The sequence below is a fragment of the Thamnophis sirtalis genome, unplaced genomic scaffold (assembly GCF_051295495.1).
Source record: "Thamnophis sirtalis isolate CommonGarterSnake01/CBP01778 unplaced genomic scaffold, rThaSir2_p1.2 scaffold_11, whole genome shotgun sequence".
Lineage (NCBI taxonomy): Eukaryota > Metazoa > Chordata > Lepidosauria > Squamata > Natricidae > Thamnophis > Thamnophis sirtalis.
Window position 1 is genome coordinate 57,534,998 of NW_028261391.1, and position 21,441 is coordinate 57,556,438.

At 39.3% G+C, this 21,441-nt stretch overlaps 1 protein-coding gene across 1 annotated transcript in view; it reads right to left on the reverse strand.

The window, feature by feature from the left end:
• The window catches only part of GFRA1 (GDNF family receptor alpha 1), a 255,798-nt gene that overhangs the window by 23,321 nt on the left and 211,036 nt on the right, over nt 1-21,441 (reverse strand). The window contains exon 7 of the mRNA XM_014053008.2: nt 16,142-16,320. Coding sequence (XP_013908483.2) covers nt 16,142-16,320 — 179 coding nt within the window. The remainder of the gene's footprint in view (nt 1-16,141; nt 16,321-21,441) is intronic.

Here is a 21,441-nt window from a genome sequence, read left to right on the forward strand (position 1 = left end):
GGACAAAATCAAAACATAGAAAGCATTTCAAAACAATCTGATTGGGAAGTTCTGTGACAATCACCAATTTGGTATACATTCTACAAATTAATGTACAAAGTAATATGCATATTTAAACTCCAGTGACTTACTGGCTTCCTGCTTATATTGATTGTATTTCATTGGTACATATGATCTGATTACCTGATAGTATATCAAAGGTATTCACAGACTTTTTTTTTTGCTATCTTTCAATAAATTCAACAGAAGTAGAACATGTGAGCCATAAATACACATAGTACTTGGAAAATATTTGGCTACAGAAAAACAAAATTGGTCATATTTTTGTATTTATTTCTCAAGAACAAAGATACTTTAAGAGGAGCTTTACAGAATTAGTTTCTTTTGAAAAAAAATAATAGCAGACATTTATGATTTTTGTCTAATGTATATTTTAGCATACACTAGACCAGTGGTTCCCAAACTTGGCAACTTTAAGACTTGTGGACTTCAACTCCCAGAATTCTCCAGCCAGCAGAATTCTGGGAGTTGAAGTCCACAAGTCTTAAAGTTGCCAAGTTTGGGAACCACTGCACTAGACAACACGCGGCCTCTTGGATGATCTTTAGAAAGATACTTCCTTAACTAAACAGACAAAAAAGCAATGGGAGCAGAAGCGACTTCCAACTGTCCGACAGCTTCCACACTGAAGTTGCTTGTGGGAAGCTGGCAGAAAGCATCAGAAATCACACTTCCTCCTCTTCCTCAATTGACCTGTTCCATCTCAGCTGACTCAAAACTGGGGATGGGGGAGAGGAAAACTGCAGCTCTGCTCTCCGTCTTGGCATGTCCCCAAGTCCCCTCCCTCCAGGGAGGAAGAGGGCTCATCTGCTAACTGACAGTGCCTCCCAGCCAGCCCAACCTCACTAACAGGCATTTGAGTCACTTCTTCATCCTTATCACCCACCACTGTGAGACATTTCAAATTTTAGCCTCGGTTCCAAAGCAGACAGTTTCTGCTTGCCTGCCGAGCCTTACTGTCACTCTGTTGCATGTAGAGGAAAATAAGATGGGGATATGACACTCCTATCTTCCCTTATGCTATACAACCTAGAGGTTTCTTGAATTGTAGTAGGAAAGTGCAGTGGCACTGAAACAGCTGCAATTTCCCCAAATTTCTCCATTGTGGTTATGCATCCTTGCTTTCCATAGGTTAGATCATTTGAATTACCCTGGTTACATAATTATCGCCCAGTACCTTCTAATTTCACCCAATTGAAGGTAACAAACAATAACAGACACAATAATGTTAGAAGTATAAAGATGATTAACTTAAATACATGCTCTAAGTATGCACCAAATCTCTGTATACCGTGAGTATGCATAACAATTCTAACCCTGAAGAAGAATAATTTGATTATCATTTTCCAATTCTCTTAGAACAAAGCATAGCAAAATAAATTTTGTTGCCCTCCTAGGTAAACCAGAAGGGAACAGGACTAGATAAATTAATTCTACTTTATTGAAAGGCTACATGAACAAAATCTTTCAAGTCTGAAAGTACAGATGTCTCACCACCACTTTTAATTACTTGATCGTTTAGGGCAGGTGTTTCCTAAGTTTCTTTCTCTGACCACTGGGAGCTCCTGTCTCTCTTTCTGATTGTTTCTTAGGCAGCATCTCTTCCCCTCATTCTCCAAGGCCCTTCATAGATTGCATTACACTTTTTCAATTTAATCTTAGAAAATCTAGACCTGGTATCATGCTATAAATCCAAAATTTTACTTGCTACCTCTAGCGCCATTGGTGTACTCCAGAATCTTTTTAAAGTTTCAGTTATATGATTCTTGAAACTTATTGACATTGTTTCCTAGATTTCAGTCAGAACACACAGAGAAAAATACCTTAAGCCTAACATTCCTTTACAGGCAGTCCTCGACCTACGACTAATTATGACCACAGTTGAGCCCCAAATTTTTGTTGCTAAGTGAAACATTTGTTAAGTGAATTTTGCCCCCATTTTATGACCTTTCTTGCCCCAGTTGTTAAGTGAATCACTGCAGTTATTAAGTTAGTAACACAGTTGTTAAGTGAATCTGGCTTCCCCATTAACTTTGCACTATATATAAGAAATAACTACATCTCTAAAGAAATAATGATGAAACAACAATGATGAAAACTATCTTGAATGCATTTGGCTCAATATTAAAGGGGGGGAAATGACATTGCCATAGGTCTATACTACAGGCCACCCAACCAAGAGAGGAAGTAGATGAACTTTTTGCTAGTCAGCTAACTAAGGTATGTAGGAAGCACACCACAATAGTAGTGGGGGATTTTAACTACCCTGAAATCAAATGGGAAACAACCTCTGCAACAAGTGGAAGATCCAACAGGTTCCTAATAAACCTAGCAGACAACTTTGTTTCCCAAAAAGTAGAGAAAGGAACAAGGGCATCAGCCATATTGGACTTAATTCTCAGTAACAGAGAGGAAATGCTAAAAGGTGTTGAAGCTACAGGAACCTTGGGGACAAGTGATCATGCAATATTGGAATTCAACATTATGCAAACACAAGTAGTGCAATGAAGTCAAACTAGGGTCTTGGACTTTAAGAGAGCTAATTTCAAGGAACTTAGAGAGAGAGATTGGGAAGGATTCTATGGATGAGAATTGCCAAGAGGAAAACAACTCAAGAAGCTTGGGACATTTTGAAAAATGAGATTATAAAAGCCCAGTCTAGCACAATACCAATGAAGAAGAAAAATAACAGCTCCCAAAAGAAACCAGCAAGGCTGCATAAAGAACTCTCTGACAAATTGAATAAGAATAAAAAGTGGAAATATGGGGACATAACTAAGGCAGAATATCAACAATTAGCCTGAGCCTGTAAACATGAAGTGAGGAAAGCTAAGGCTCACAATAAAGAAAGGCTTGCCACAAAAATAAAAAAATAAAAAAGCTTCTTCCAACATGTTAAAAATAAGAAAAAAGTCAAGGAAACAATTGGTCCATTGCTGGGAGAAAGTACCAAGAAGGTGACAAGCAACAGGGAGAAAGCAAAACTATTTAACTCATTTTTTGCATCTGTCTTTACACAAAGCGATAAAACAGTCCAACCTATCAAAAACAGCACCACAAAAATTAGATTAGGAACACAAGTTGAAATATGGAAGGAAATGGTAAGTGAGCACCTGTCTACCCTAGACAAGTTCAAATCACCAGGACCGGATGGATTACACCCCAGGGTTCTGAAGGAACTGGCAGACAAGTTCTCAGAACTGCTGAACTATATCTTTCAGAGATCCTGGAGCACCCGGGAACTACCAGAGGACTGGAAAAGAGCTGATGTGGTTCCCATCTTCAAAAAAGGGAAAAAAATAGATCCAGGAAACTAAACACCTACCAGCCTGGCCTCGATACCAGGGAAGATTCTGGAAAAGATAATCAAGCAATGAATTAGCGATGAACACCTAGAAGCAAACAAAGTAATAGTCAAAAGCCAACATGGTTTTGTCAAAAACAGATTGTGCCAGACTAATCTTATTGCATTCTTAGACTAAGTGACAAAATTAGTGGACCAGAGGAATGCCATTGATATAATTTACTTGGACTTCAGTAAGGCATTTGATAAAGTAGACCATAACCTACTATTAGATAAAGTAGAAAATGTGGGTTAGACAGCATCACCACCAGATGGATTTGTAACTGGCTGACCAACCACACTCAATGTGTAATCCTCAATGGAACTGCATCTACATGGAGGGAAGGATGCAGTGGAGTACCCCAAGGCTCTGTTTTAGTCCCAGTATTCGTCAACATCTTCATCAATGATTTGGATGAGGGAATAAATGGGGAACTCATCAAATTTGCAGATGGCACCAAGCTGGCAGGAATAGCCAACACTCCAGAAGACAGGCTTAAGATACAGAAGGATCTTGACAAACTTGAACATTGGGCACTATCTAACAAAATGAAATTCAATGGTGAAAAGAGTAAGGTTCTACATTTAAGCAAGAAAAACGAAATGCACAGGTACAGTATAGGTGATACCTTGTTCAATAGTAGTAACTGTAAGAGGAATCTTGAAGTGCTAGTGGACAACCATTTAAATATGAGCCAGCAGTTTGCAGCAGCTGCCAAAAAAGCCAACACAGTTCTAGGCTGCATAAACAGAGGGATAGAATCAAGATCACGTGAAGTGTTAATACCACTTTATATGCCTTGGTAAGGCCACACTTGGAATACTTCATCCAGTTTTGGTTGCCACAATGTAAAAAAGATGTGGAGACTCTAGAAAGAGTGCAGAGAAGAGCAACAAAGATGATTAGGGGACTGGAGGCTAAAACATATGAAGAACTGTTGCAGGAACTGAGTATGTCTAGTTTAATGAAAAGAAGGACTAGGGTAGACATGATAGCAGTGTTCCGATGTCTCAGCGGTTGCCACAAAGAAGAGGGAGTCAAACTATTCTCCAAAGCACCCGAGAGTAGAACAAAAACCAATGGGTGGAAACTAATCAAAGAGAGAAGCAACCTAGAGATGAGGAGAAATTTCCTGACAGTTAGAACAATCAATCAGTGGAACAGCTTGCCTCCAGAGGTTGTGAATGCCCCAACACTGGAAGTCTTTAAGAAGATGTTGGATAGCCATTTGTCTGAAATGGTATAGGGTTCCCTGTCTAGGCAGGGAGTTGGACTAGAAGAACTCCAAGGTCCCTTCCAACTCTGCTGTTGTATTGCAAAAAAACGTTTTTCTAGGGCCTTGTAACTTCGAAAAGTCACTAAATGAACTGTTGAAGAGTACCTGTATAAAGTTAATCATAAAATAATGCAAATTTTACCCCTAGCATAAGACCTTATTCACTTTTATTATTTCTCACTGTCTATCTTTATCCTCTCAAAATTAGAGGTACCAGGCCATGCTTGATCTTGGCCAATAGTAACTATTCTGATTTCCAGGAGCTATTGCTCTATCTTTCTCACAATTTCTACTACACCTTTCCACACTCCCCCCCCCTCTCTCTCACACACACAGAGATATACAAAATAAACCCTTGTATCAATTTTCTCAGACTGTATCACCGCAGAAACATGCCATTCTATTGCTAGAAAAATCTCTGTTTGACTCCCTTGTTATTTCTCCCCTGGAGACCTTAAGTTCATTCTTAAAATACACTGGAACTGGAAAAGTAGGCTACCACATAGGCTAACAGAGCTTCTACTAACATTTGTAGGAGCTCTAAGGGGAATTATTCTTTTGCATCTGAATTTTTATTTATTGCTAGGAAGAGAAGAAAACCCTTGTGCAATAAAATGAAGGTAAGAATTTGATTAATTTGTATAAATGTCATGGAAATTGCCAAGTAGTAACCTCCTGAGTAGTAAAGCGCCGAGCATTAGGTAGCCTGCCAAACTGCCATGTCAGAATTAATTGCCCATCATAATATCTGCAAGCATAATACAGCCTCAGCCACTCTGGATGCATTTATTTCTCAGGCTTCTTGTAAGTGGTCTAATGAAAAACCAAGGAATAAAGGAGTTCACTAATTTACATGATTCCTATTTTTGTATGCTGAAAAGCTGTCAACACTGGAACATAATAAAGTATTTGAAGACAGGCTCCCACGTCAAGCCAAACCCTGATGCTTTTAAACCACATTCTACCAACACACTAAGCCATATCTAAAATATATAAGGAGATTTCACATTTATGTTGGAAATATGAAGAACACTAAGGGACATTTTATTCTGTTTGGAGGATATGTAAAAAGCTAGAAAATATCAGGTTCAAATACAAACATTGGTTCAGAGGAACTTTAAAGATTAACACACAATTTGGGACCAGAGGTTTTTCTTTTGGGATTGATGGAGAAATAGTTGGAAAAAATTTATGGAATTTTGTTTATGTACATGATAACTGCAGCAAAATTATTGCGTGCACAGAGATGAAATAATTCAACATTATCCACAATATAAGAATGGATGGTAAAGATGATGGAATTTGCTGAGATGGTTAAAATAATATTTTTATTCAGAGAAAACACAACTTCTATGTTCTTTGCTGACTGGAAACCCATTATGGATTCTTTTGCATAAAGCAGAAAAAAGGGCTTATGATTTATAGTTTGATGACTAGAGAAAAGAGATTATAGAAAAAAGGTATCTGTTTTAACTACAGAGTAAGAGATAATTTATATTATACTAGTAACTGTTGTAAAGAAGCTTGGAAGCTACTTCTTTCTGTCATGTTTCTTTCTTTTCTATTTTTCCTTTCTTGTTCTTTTATCTATCTATCTATCTATCTATCTATCTATCTATCTATCTATCTATCTATCTATCTATCTATCTATCTATCTATCTATCGTTCTATCTATCTATCGTTCTATCTTTCTGTCTCTCTCTTTCCATCTTTTTCTTTTCTTTTTCTTATTTTATATTACTGGCTATTGTACTGGCATATTGGCTTTTATTACTAGACAAAATTATATTAAAAAGAGTGAATTAACTATATTATGATTTAAGATCTTCCATTACTTGGCAGTGCTTCAAATCTGTTCTCTAATAAGTGCTTCCGTGTAAACAGAAGTCAAATGTAGTACCAGGGTATAATACTTTAAAGCAACCTCATACTCCTTGGGAATCATGAAGCACTTCTGAAGCTAATGACTGATTTAAGATGCTGAAAGACTATTTTTCTGTTTGTTGTCAAACAGAAAAATAGATCAGCTTGTTGTCAACAGTTTCTCATATATTTGTTTATATGGAATTTAGTATTTCAATTTTTATCTTGCTTTTTCACCCTGGAGTCCTCAAGAAGGTTAAAATAAAAATGATATTTAAAACCATAATTAAATCATCATTAATCAATCCCCAAAGCTCCACTGAAGTAGGAAAATCTTGACTTCTTTGCTAGCAGCATAGGAAAATTGCAACAATGATGATAATAGATGTATTCTGACAGCATAATAGTGTCTATATGATATCCAATTATCTTTCTATTCTGCCTCAGCCATGAGAGGCTGTTGAATTTTCCCCCTACAAAGTTGGTATGTGATCTGGGACTCTTTCTGAACTTAATGAGCAGGGGGCAGCTGTGTTCAGAAAAGCCTTGGCTTTATCTGGTGTACCAGGCGCATCCTTTCTTACATTGCAGGGCCCTTCGGCTATTAATACCCTGGTCACCTCCTGGACTGACTACTGAAATTGGCTTTACATGGGACTTTAGAACAGGCAATGATGGCCATGCGCTAGTATGCCCATGTAACACTTCTGCCTCTTTAGCTGTACTGGATGCCAATTTGCTTCCAGGTGCTATTCAGAATTCTGGTTCTTAGTTATAAATACCTATATATTATGCAGCCTGCTTGCTTGGAGGGCCACCTGTTCCCATTGTATTTAATTTGATCAGACAGGTACGGCAAATTTCAAATAAGCAAGGCCACTCATTGGGACTCTGGAAGTATGCCTTCTGGGGACAGCAACCAGCTTTCTGAAATGAGGTTACCCTCCAAGATACAAATGATTCCCATCTTGCCGATGTTTTAAAGGAGCCTCAGAACCTGAATTTCACACAGTCCTTTGGTGGCATTGACTGAAACCTCTTGTCTCCGAAGCGAGGCGTGGGATGTGTCACATGTGGTATTAACACGGCCCATTTGCCCGGAGACTGAGGTAAATTTGAAGCCACTCCCTCTACTTCCCAGATTAACCCCAGTCTTCGTGACTCCCCAGATTAACCCCAGTCTTCGGCCCAGAAGGAATAACTTTTTGACTCTCCACTTGGTCGATCTTAGAGGTTTTTGTTCCTTATATCTTGTCTTGTTTTTTTCCATCTGTGATTCCTCCCACCTCTCTCCTAGCGTCTCTGTCTTGTCTAAATTTCTAAGTTTTACTGCACAAGCCGGTCTTATTGCATACAGGAGCTCCCAAACTGCTGGGCAGTTCGGTGGCCGACAGTGGATCTCTTTGCCACCCCATCGAATGCCCAAGTTCCGAGATTCATCTCGCGGTTCCCAGCTTGGGAAACAGTGGATGTTGACGCCCTTCACTGCAGATAGCCCCCCAGACTCCTTTACACCTTCCCTCCCTTTCCCAGGGTTCTGCAGAAGCTAGTGATAGAGGGGCCAGAAATGGTTCTAGTAGCGCCCTATTGGCCAAGGCGGCCATGCTTCGCAGACCTAGTAGGTCTCTCGGTCCGACCTTATTGGAGGATCCCCAAGGAGGTGGTAGCTCTGTGCCAGGGGAGTCTAGAGCATCCGGATCCAGAGTGGCTCCAGCTAACCGCTTGGTGCTTGAGCGGAAGCAACTGAGGGAGGCCCAATTCTCAGCCAGGGTGATCAGGACCATTGAGGCTTCCCAACCGAAGTCGACCACATGGATATATGATGCGACCTAGAGTTCCTTCGTAAGCTGGTGCAGGTCAGTCCAGGTAGCCTTGGCCTTGGCTTCAGCGCTGCAGGTTCTGAAGTTCCTCCAGGATGGGCTGGAGAAAGGGCTGGCTCCAAATACCCTCAGGAGACAGGTATCAGCCTTAGCCACAGTCATTGGGAGTGGGTGGGTGAGATCTAGGTCCCTATTCCAGCATCAGGTGATAAAGAGATTCCTTAGAGGCACGGCTAACCTCCGGCCTCTGGTCATCCATAGGTTTCCCACCTGGGATCTGTCCATGGTGCTCCAGGCTCTCATGGAGGCACCCTTTGAGCCAGGCGGATGTCTGAGATCAACGCCTTATCTTCCATGACAACAGGGTTAGACCCTGCTTTCCTGCCCAAAGTCAACACTCCTTTCCATAGGGCTCAGGAGGTGGGGCTCCTGGACTTCTGTCCGGCACCTTCCAGAGAACGGGAAAGGTCCTGGCACCGCCTGGATGTCTGCAGGACCCTGAGCATCTACCTCAGGTGCACAGCTGCCTTCAGGAGATCAGAGACACTCTTTGTATACTTCCAACCTTCATCCAGGGGGGGCTAAGGTTTCACCCGCTACCATCAGCAGGTGGATCAGGTTAGCCATCACTAAAACCTACGAGGCAAAAGGGATCCCAGTTCCTGAGGGCATCATGGTGCACACTACCAAGAGTGCAGCTACTTCTGCGACCTGGGCTACCCAGGCGCCTATTGAGGATATATGCAGGGCGGCCGCTTGGGCTTTGCCTTCTCCTTTCATTAGGCATTACCGGCTGAATGCCTATGCCTCTGCGGAGGCTTCCTTTGGTAGGAGGGTTCTCCAAGGTGTGTTGGATACTCGGGGGGCTCAAGCCCAATGATCCCCTCCCATGGATTAGCTTTGGTATGTCCCACATGTGACTCCTCCCACGCCTCATTTCGGAGGCTGTCAGTTGGTCTTACCTGAACTGCATGTCTACAAGCGGTCGTGGGGGGAGTCACTTCCCGCCTGTACTGTGCGCAGCTGCGCATGGGGGCTTGAAAGAGTTTAGAAGTTTGGTCAGTCAGGCCTGGAGGGAGGGAGTTGTTGTCCCTTGTTTTTGTTCCCTTCCCTCCCAGGCTCTTGGACTGGACCGTCGATTAATCTAGGAAGTCACGAGGAAGAAGCAGAGGGAGTGGCTTCAAATTTACCTCAGTCTCCGGGCAAAAGGGCCATGCTAATACCACACGTGACTCCTCCCACAACCGCTTCTAGACATGCAGTTCAGGTAAGACCAACTGACCTTTAACCTAGGTTGCCTTCTTTTGTTTTGACTTGGTTTGTTTCCCTGCCTCACATACCATTTTTGTTTCTTGTCATTTTTAATATCTTGTTTTCATGGTTTAATGCATAATAATGTATAAACTACCCAAAGTTGGGTAATTGCATCATAATCATCATCATCCTGTTGCATGGAACAATTCTCCTCGTTTTTCTGTAGGGGAATGTGTTGAGGGATATCTCATGGACTGATCTAAAGCCAACAAAGATGGAACCATGGTGGGGGGGTGGTTGAAATGGTGGTAACATTAACTTTCCAGGATTCTTTCCATCTCCATCCCCCAATTACGTTTTCTTTCTCCCAAGCATCAATATGCAGGAAAAAAATAGATAACTGTAAGGAAAAGAAGGAAATATCCAGGTAGGCATACAGACTTCAATCCAGGGATTGGAAAAAAGAAATCTTCACAACATATTGCACTTGAAATGAAATCACTGGAGACTGGACCAAAATTAAAACTGGGTTAAAAAAAATAAAATAATTTGTTTTCCCAAACCTATTCCGAACAGAACTTGTACGATAGATATCAGCACATGTAGGCAACATAAATATTTTCAGAACTGTAATAAATGCAGCTGTGTAGCCGATACATTTGGCACGGAATATGAAATTTAGCTCTGTAATATTACACATTTTAAGGCTTATTTTTTGGAAACTGGTTTTTTTTTATCATGTTCAGCACATGTTTTCCTATCACTTATTTGTGAAGTGTCACCTTTTTATATTGTTACTGAAAATCCAAATACTATTAGTCCAGCATAGCAACTTTCATACAATTCGACTGAGTATACTGTCAGGCCTGCAGCCTTCCTTTTGGATCTTTGGCCTGCCACACTTTCTATTATTCTACTATGCCTTTTCTATTGTGGAAAAATGGGAGGGGGGGATTATACAGAGTTAAATGCTATGTAGCCAAAATAAAATTCCTTTCTAGAAAGCCAAGGTCTCTCCACCTCTGCACCTGACCAAAACTGGATGGGTGCAATGTCAGCATGGCAGTGGAAGATTAGACCATGTGATAGACTTGTGGGTGTAGGGGCAAGACTGTGAACTTTCAACTGGATAGAGAAAACCAGGAAGCTTTCAGATTTGGGTTTTCCCAGATGTGCCAACATGGCTCTCTTAATAAATTGGAACTTTGAGCAATACTTTGCATTGGACTCTGATTTAATTTTGGATGCTATTTGGAACCCTGACATATACTTTAGGTGACATAGTCCCAACAAATTTAGAAAATGCCAAATGGGAGCAGTACGTACACTTGCTAGTCCTATTTTTGTGGGGCACAATGTACCCAAACATATGACACCCACGTCTATTACCTGATGTATCATTAACTTCATTCTCCCCCCCTCCCCACTTTCTTAGGGTTTCACACAGACTTGCCAAATAATCAGAATGCTTTTGTATCTGATTAGCAGTTTTTTTAAAAAAGCTCTAATCATTCAGCTTCTTTAGAAGGTCAAATGCTCATGGATCTACAAGGGCTAGTATTCTACAGACAAATTGAAATTACAGAATATCTCTCTCATGTTTTCATTGCAAACACGGGAAGATGAATATCAGGGATTTTTACAGAATCCAGCTCTTCTAATCACTTCTGTCTGCAGTTAGCAAGGGAAAACGTAGTAAAAGTATCCTAACAATCTTTTTTTGCCCAAATACTGTTAATCAGGACATTGCTAATCTGCAAAACAACTATGCCTGCAAAGAATGCAGCCCAGCTACTTGAGGTGGTGTCAATACATACTGTATGTGGTCAGGTACCTGAAGCATGTATTTGAATAGATCACACATCTATTTGAAGTTTCAAGTTTTGTGACTCCATTTATGGGAGAACTAATATTGTGGAACACTGCAGAAATTGATATTGATTGCATGCCACAATTCCTAAATAATAATATGTGATGGGAAACACCTATGAGCTTTCTCACATATAAGTACTTTGCATGGTGATTCAGAGCTTTTTGCTTCTTTAGAAAAGGATATGTGTAAAAATGGGAAGGCCAAAGGATTAGTTTCCAAGGGAGGCCTTAAGAGGCCTTCACAGTGGGCAGTGAAGCACTTAGCATTGAGTTCCCGTCATGAGCCTTGCTGAAAATTGCAGGGGTTCAGACTATGCCTAATGTTAGAGATCATAAGTAGCTATAATCAAGCCATGTGTTTATTAGTATTGTTATTATCAAACAATGTGCAGGATTTCGTCAGACATTTTGGCTTAAATTCATAAGGGGCTCTGAGGTTCAGTTCACAGCAGGTGTGAGGAAGATTCATGGATTTGTAATTCGTAAGTGGGTGAGCTTAAAGAGGAAACAGCAAGGGATGGAGGTATTTTGCTGAAGTGGGAACAGGGGAGCAAATTGTGTATAGTTTGAAACAAAGGGCACAATGTTCTGGATAATCTGTGTTGTTTTATTTGCTATGATCAAGGGAGAACAGACAAGTCAAAAAGTTGTCACTCCTATGAACATTATTGCTGATGGAGTTGAGAGAGAAGAAAGAAAAGCAAGGAAAATGTTCACCTGATTGCCTCGCAGCTGTGTGATCTCAACCCCAACATGTGTGGTCATCAACTCCTAGAATTCCCCAGTCAGCCTAGAATAAAGCTAGGGAACTAATACAAAATACCCCCTCCCACAGCAATTCTGATTCTGCCCAGAGCTCCCAGTAGAGCTTAGATATCTGGACTGCAAAAATACAGATAATCCTTACAAGGACAGACAACATCTGGTAGCTTTCACATGGTCAGGATCAGAATTACCTGGAGGAAGGGACATTTCGACATGGGACAGATCTGTTTTGTATATAATTTTTGTATATAATATAAAAGGTATTCTCTTCATTTGTCTTTATATGTTGACAATTTCCAAATGTTATCTTAACAAGAACAATGTTTATCTATAGCAAGGAGATATAGGTGGTTTATTCCATTTTTCCTGGACAAGACACTTGTGCCTACAAGGCTGAGCACTCATTACCCACCTCACCTTCAATTTCTCAAGCAGTTCAGTTCAAGAAACCTATTTCTTTCATTTAGAACTGCTTTGCAAGGACCAATAATCTAACAGCGAGAGTATCGTGCCATGGTGGCACAGTGGTTAGAATGCAGTACTGCAGGCTAATTCTGCTAACTGCCTATTGCCAACAGTTTGGCAGTTCAATTCTCATTGGCTCCAGATTGACTCAGCCTTCCATCCTTCCAACATTAGTAAAATGAGAACCCAGATTGTTGGGGGCAATATGCTGACTGTGTAAACTGCTTAGAGAGAGATGTAAAACACTGTAAAGTGGTATGTAAGTCTAGGTGCTATTGCTATCATGTAGGGGTTGATACTATCTCACATGAAAACTTTTGATAACTATAAAAAGTTATCAAAGGAAGAGAATAAACAATAGCAATATATTTATATGCTGCCCCACAGTGCTTTACAGCACTCTCTAGGCAGTTTACAATGTCAGTATATTGACCCCAACAATCTGGGTCCTCATTTTATTGATTTCAGAAAGATGGAAGACTAAGTTAACCTTAATCAGTTAGGATTGAATACTTGACAGTGGGAAGATACTACATTCTAACCACTGTGCACCATAGTTTCCCCTGCATAAACAATAAATATGCATCATTAGAGGAATAAATAATTGCAGGAGGATATTATATAAGCTTTCAGAAACTTACATGAGGTGAGCCTCATGGTAAATATATATATATATATATATATATATATATATATATATATATATATATATATATATATATATATATATATATATATATATATATATATATATATATATATATATATATATATATATATACACGCACACATACATACATATATACATACATACACACACATATATACATACATATATACACATACATACATACATACATACACACACACACACACATACACATACACACACACATCCTATAAAACAGCTGGATTAAACTGGATAACATCTTTTACTGCTTTTGATGAAAAGGGACTGCCAAAGGAATGTGAAATTTCATCTTATATTTACACTTGTCTGTTGCCATGTTTTATTGTCTTGCCTTTTCTGTAGTAGATACTTCCTATCTACTTTATATTTTGCAATTAAAGTTATTCTATTAAACTATGCTTAATAATGACTTTCAGCTTTCACCTCTTCAGTGTGATCTTTCCAGGTGAATTCAGGAACCTCTGCCTACATTTTAACATAGCAGAACACTCTGTAGAAAACTGGTTTTCCAAGTCCTTCACATTTAAGTTGGGAACCGTTCAAACTATTAAGTAGAGACAATTCCATGGGGAAAAGGAGCCATAGCAGTGGTTTGTCCTCACACAAGCCACTGTTAGAACTGCGGCTATAACATAACTAAGGTGCAGTTTAAACTCTTTGAAGTTTAAACAGAGTAGCTGTTTTTAGTCATTTTAAGTTGAACCAAAGTATCCCAATTCACTTGGAAAAATTGTTTCATGTAAGGTATCCACAACAAACCATTATGATACAAAATGAGATGTGGACAGGATGCCAAGCTTAAATTTACTTGCAGCTGACAAGTGATGTAACTATGCAAGTTGAAGTACTTGCGTGATGAAGTAGTAACATGCTCTTCATTTGTCCCACTATCAGACCAGAAGCCTAGACTTTCATGACTAATTTCTGACACTGTAACTGCTCTGAAAGAGTTATTCCTATTCCCAAACAATGCATTAAGAATTCAGAACCACCATTCCTCTTTTTAAAATAAATTACACCAAAGTATTTAGAAAATTGGGTAAAGGTTTCTTAGTAGAAAAGATTTATACTTATCCTTCTGAGTTTCCAGCTTTCACTGACATAATGCAGTCAGCAAGCTGGTGTTTTACAGAATTTTTATCACTACTTTGCCCTTAAAATACCAGTGATTTTTCCACTTGGCTTTACAGCAGCCAATTTCACCCAGAAAATGTTTTTCTATTCAAAATAGTATCTCACAGTAATAAAAATAAATTATATGTCATATTTTAACATTTTTGTGTCTGCCTAGATTATACATGCTTTCAAGGTCAGTCTGACAAGAAAGCCATCTCATTCTAATCAGTTTGTGAGTATACTTTACAGAGGAGAATAAAACAAGAACTGCACTCTAAAATTTTGAATCAAGACAATCAACAGAAAAAGGGAATGTGCACTATAATGGTTTCTTACATATGTCCACTCTAGCCAGGTGGATTTTATTTACTTATTTATTTAATTATCAAATTTAGATACCACCCTTCTCACTATCAGAGTTATTCTGGGTGGCTAAGATAAAAAGCACAAAACTGTATAAAAACACAAAATATATGAAGTTCAATAAAATGGCAGGAGAGTAAAAAGAAAAATAAGCTGAAAATTAAAAGATTGCAGGAACACCTTCAGGGTGCATGTCCCTAGGATTACATGCCTTTCTTCTACTTCCATGAAAATTGGCATACTCAGGACACTCTATCTCCAAGGAAAGGATGTTTCACACGGAGGGGGGCAATGACAGAGAAGGGTCTCTTCCTGGACTCCACCAAACAAAATTCTTTAACCGATGGGGTCTATAATATAATATCCCTGCCTGACATGATGGGTGGGATAGGTCAATGTGATGTGGGCAAGACAGCTTCTCAGATAATGTAGCCTAAGACATGTAAGGGCTTTAAAGGTAGTAACCAACACCTTGAATTGGACCTGGAAGCAAACTGGCATCCAACAGACCTCATGCCCAAAGGCGTTATGTGAATCATCTCAGGGCTGCCTGAGAAAATTACTCATGTGGCCACGTTCTGCACCATTTTGTTAACAATCCACCGTTTAATTTCTGCCTACCATTGATCTGAACTGTGCATTATTGATATCATTCACACATAACAATAAAGAACCATGGTTCTTTTAGCAGAGTGCAATGTGTAGACCCTTACCATTATGAATTGTTTATGGTTTAATGTTATATAACATGAGTTTCAAACTTGTGGCATCACGTTGATGTCACGTGACGTACTGCAACATTTTTTCCCTTCACAGAGCTGGGGTGGACATGGCCTGAGTGTGACACGTTCAGTCCACAGTTTGACAGTCCTCTTATATATGGTCCAATTTGGTTTTTTTTTTAAATGAATCATGTCTAAAGCAATGACGTAACATGACGTAATGATCCAGCCACTGCCTGAAACTTATCCATTGAGGTTGTCAAGTTTGTTTCTAAATTTCTTGCAGTTAACGACCCAACCTGCTCTATGGAACAACGTGATTCCAGTATTATAAAATCAGAACTAACCGGCTTAACATAAACTTTTGGATGCATCATTCCAACAATATATTGTTAGGTGGCATGAGACAAACAAAGGGAAACTTGGATTTTTTTTATATATACATGAATGTTTAGCAAGCGCCTGCACTTCACCTGTTTGACAATCCTCCTGCCCTCCCAAATTTTAAATAATTGTCAGTTATTTCTTACCTTGATGTTGGCACAGGCTGGCAAATCATTATTAGTGGGTATTTCATTGTTAGCATTCTCAGAGTCATAGGCCTTTGCTCTGTATGCTGTTGTAGTTAAAGCTGTGGTGGTTTGGCCAGGTAGGAACGGTTGCCACACATTCACATCTGTACCATTGCCAAAAGCCTGAATTGCACTTTCTGTAGGAAAAAAATTCACAGCAATTCCTTAAATAATCAAATAGCAGACTTTTCCTTTTTTCATGCCCTCCCCCTACTCTCCCCCCCCCGGTAACATTTTAAAACCAGTAGAAATAGTTCTAAAAAACAAAACTAATAAAAGAGAAAAACTCTTTGGGATTAACAAGAATGAAAGGACTACAATTCATGGTTTCTGAGTCAAGTTGTGAAGCAGTTGATTGTTATGCTTGTCTCTTTGTAAACGGACCTGTTTACAATTAAGTGGTAAATGTCCCAAAGGTGCTTTTTCAAGAGGCAACTGGACTTTCTTCTCTTTCTTTAAAGAGGTTTTGCTTCTCATCCAAGAAGCTTCTTCAGCTGTGACTAGATGGTGGGGAATGGTCTGCATGGTGCAGGAGTGTGAATGGATTTCCAGGGGAAAAAATGCAGATTACAGGAACCATTTGCAGTTCAGTTTAAGATGCAGACAACACAGACTCATCCCCAACAACCTGCGCCTGTGTTCAGCAGTGAAGTGACACAGGGCAGAAAACATCCTGCAGAAGGCTCCACATGCATTTTCACCTCCGGAGGACACAGATAAACTTCCAAGTGGCCTCAATAACTCTTTAAAAGAATGCACATGACCCAGCTGTTTGCAAGGAGTATAAATCCTTCCATTCCTCACCATCCAGTCCGAGCTGAAGAAGCTTCTTGGATTAGAAGTGAAAGGTCTTCAAAGAAAAACAGTAAGGTCCAGTTGTCTCTTGAAAAAGCACCTTTGTGGTAACCATGACCTGAATGACTGAGAACCTCCATTATATATTATATAATGTATTATATAATAGCAATACCATGTTTCCCTGAAAATAAGACAGGGCCTTATTTTCTTTTGATCCCCAAAATAAGCATTTGCCCTTATTTTTGGGGCGGTCTTAATAATTGTTGAGGGGCAGTAGGCAGTGAGCGTGGTCACCTCATGGCTGCTGCTGTGTTGCAATATTTTCGGGGAGGGCTTATTTTCAGTGGAGGGCTTATTTTAGTGCATGCACTCAAAAGCCCGATTGGGCTTATTATCTGGGGAGGTCTTATTTTCAGGAAAACAGGGTAGCAATAGCATTTAGACATGTATATGTATATGTGTGTATGTATATATGTGTATGTGTGTGTGTGTGTGTATGTGTATATGTCTGTGTGTTTGTATGTATGTATGTGTATGTATGTACATATACATATACATATACATATACATATACATATACATATACATATACATATACATATACATATACATATACATATACATATACATATACATATACATATACATATACATATACATATACATATACATATACATATATATATATATATATATATATATATATATATATATAAAGTCACAACCACTGGTATGCCCAAATATGGGAGGAAGTTCACTGCTTCCATTCTCTGTGCATCGGCTCGTCATAAGAGACCATCCAGACAGAAACCCAATATTTTTTACTGTTGCCTTTGTTACATTTGTGTTGTATTTGTGCTGATAAATAAATATTTATTTATTTATTAGCACAAATACTACACACACACACTCACACACACACACACACATATATATAATTTTACAGTGCTTTAGGGCTTTCTCTGAATAGTTTACAGAGTCAGCATATTGCTCCCAACAATTTGGGTCCTCATTTTACCACCTTAGAAGAACCAGTATAAAGGATGGAAGGCTGAGTCAACTATCTTAATTAAGAGAGTGAAAGTACCTAATGCTATTAACTCTAAGACATAAACAATACAGATTACAAATGCAAGTTTTGGAAGCTGCAAATCTATAATGAGTAATAGTATCATAAAAAATATTCCAGATATTATACAAGAAAACAAACTCACCAGTTCAGTGATGTACTGTATGTTTGTAAGTTAAAATATTAGTGACAAATTTGCTGATTTATTTATAGGAAATTCATTAAATTAATTAATTGACTGGTTATTTTTCTTTTTACCCCTTTCAAGTCTTCAAACAAAATGTGCATAATTAGGTGGAAATATATGCTCACCCACAATACTGAACATGTAAAACTTGAAAGGTGTAGTTTTTCATGGGATTAAATACTGCAATTATGGCAAGAATAAATTGGCGTTTCTTTTAAAAAATAAATACAAATGAATAGAAAAACAGATTTTAATCATGTCTTTGGGGACTCAGCATGGATTTGGAGATTTTTTATTTGAAACTCATTGTGTAAGAAATCAAAACAATTTCACTGGAGATCTGAGTAGGATAGCTATTAACATTTCTTCCACAGTATCTAATGTTTATTATAAACCATTTTACTTTTGCTTACCTTGAAAAGATTACCTTCATTTTAACTTTTTCAAAAAAATTCTAATAAAAGTAGAAAATAGACTTCAGATACAGACAGTTAATAAGAAAATGAAGCCAGGAAAAATTTAAGTTTTCATGCCTTGCATATTTAAGGGAAAATTAATAGATGGTAACAGTAGGTTTACAGATAGTAAACCTGAACGAATAAACTAGCATAGCATTACACAAATACCACTGAACAATTTTTAGGAGCTTGATCCTATGCATGTTTAAATATCCTTCTATTTAAAATGCAACTATATCTTTTTAGCATGGGAAGAAGTATTCTCTTTTGGTCAATGAAGCATATTTGAAAGAGATTCTAAATCAGAATAAAAAGGAAGGGGTAAATTTTTCACCATTGTATTATCTATTAACTATTGTATTTGTATGAAGGGGTGAAAAATTCTGAATTTAAGAGTCTTTTCCAAATGAGAAGTAGATTAAAAAGAACATAAGCACAGAAGAAAAATCCTGTACAAGATACTGCCTAAGCTTACTAACTCCAGTTGAAATAAATCCTAGCAGTTCCACCTTCCCCCATATGTGCATATGATAAACTTGTATGTATGTGTGTTTACATACATACATACATACATACATACATACATACATACATACATACATGTTTGGAAGGAAGAACTGCTAGGATTTAATTCAATTGATAAATGTGCGTATTTGTGTGTTTCTATAGATGTCTCTCCTTTTTATTCAACTGACTGAATATCCAATACTTAAGAATTGTGCTTCTTTCTATGAACTATAGGTATTCTATCAGCTCATACTAACATTATTCTGTTTCTCTTACAAATCAGGTGTGTGTACACAAGGGCATATTTACCAATTTCATTATCTTGAATTGCTCTTTTGAATAGAATGGCAAACCTACTTTCTGGATCCATTTGCCAATTCTGACAAACAACTCTAGTGATGATAACTGCCTACTGTCTACAGAAGCTTGGCAAACTCCGGTAACAGAGCTTTGAATTAATGAAACCTTTCATATTTAAATTCACAATATTTGCTTTTCTCTTTCACACACAAAGAAAAGGTACAGGAAAGAGGATGAATGAAGTGAAAACAAGAGAAAAGTATTTTGGTAAAGAAAAAAAAACTAGGCAGATATATGGGGGAAAGGTATTTGAACAGGGAAGAAAAGAATAAATTAAGGATTCCCCAAAAAGTTCAGTTTAGGAGACAAATAGTCCCTCTCAAACAAGGCTAATCTTCATGTTAATCTTCATGTTGATAGTTCAACATGCTATTTGCACTATTTTTGCACTATTTTTTTGCACAGTGCAAATTTTGCATAGTCTTACAATGCTATTTGCAAACATTTGCATCTTCAGCCATTCATTTGTTTTCAAAGTGCCTTCTATTCTCAGAATATAAGATGACTTATGTTTGTTCTAACTACAGTGGTTTCCACCAAGGTCCTCTGTTCCAGCGGGAACAGAGGTTTAATCCTATTGGTCGAAGGGTCTGACAGCTCCCTATAAAGTCCCTGTCAGACTCAGGCTTTGCTGGATTGTTCTCACTTGTTGTACTTAATAAAGAGCTTTTGTTCCCATTAAGCCTGTGTGTGCCTATCTATTACCCGATCTAACACTGGCGACATGGGTGGGATTGGAAGACAACTAGGTGAACGAAAAAGAGCGTAGCAATCCAGCAAGTACATCCAGCCCGGAGCTCAGCGCGGCTTCGAGCAACCATTTTTGAGTGGCAAACTCAAAACACCCTCTGAACACAAAATGGCCATGCACGCCCCACTGACTCCATATGACCCAGTCACCGAGCACTGAGACTCGTCCACGCTACTATTTGACTGCTTCCTTGAGGCAAACAACCTTATGGGCCTTTCTGAAGGCCGCAAGAAGAACATGTTCCTCAGATACTGTGGCTGGGAAGTGTCCGAGATGGCGAAAGACCTCTCTGAGCTGACACCGCTGCAATCAGTTGCCTGGTCCATGCTTCAGCAAATGCTGAGGACCCATTATGCCCCCAAACCATCCAAGCATGTTCGCCGGCATGAGTTTAACATCAGGAACCAGAAAGAGGGAGAGTCGATTAGTGAACTTCACAAGGCTGCAGCATACTGCGAATTCCGGGACCTGGACGAGCTGATTCTGGACCACATAATTTGCTGCATGCAGGACATTAACCTACAGAGGAGGTTACTTGCTAAATCTAACCTCACTCTACAGATCGCCTTGGATGAGGCCAGGGCGACTGATTAAGCCATCAAATCTACTGAGATTCTGCTGCACCAAAGTGCTCTACAAGATGCACGAAAGAGTACACACAGACATCATGAGGCTGCACAGCCCGAAAGCTCATAAGGCGAGGAAGATGACAGCTGCTGCATACGCAGTAGCCACGCCCAGCCAGTGCACAAATTCAAACCGTGTCTCCCGCCTTGTGTTTGCTGCGGATACCATGCCAGATTGGCTTGCCGTTTCCGCGATGCAACCTGCCAGCGCTGCGAGCAAAAGGGGCACATCACCAAGGTGTGCCTGAGTGAATTCCCTCCCAATACCTGGCAGCCTAGAAGCGCACCAAACCGCCAACAGAGGACCTGGCAGAAGCCACCATGACGGTCAGAGAGTGACAATAGAGTCACCTACCACACGTCAATCGGCCAAGTCCGCTCCAGGCGGCCAAAAAAACTGAAGTTCACAGTCCACATCGAGGACTCTCCATGCGAGATGGAGATCGACACCAGGTCATCACTGACCATCATACTGTGGTCTACCCTAAAGCAGGCTATCCCT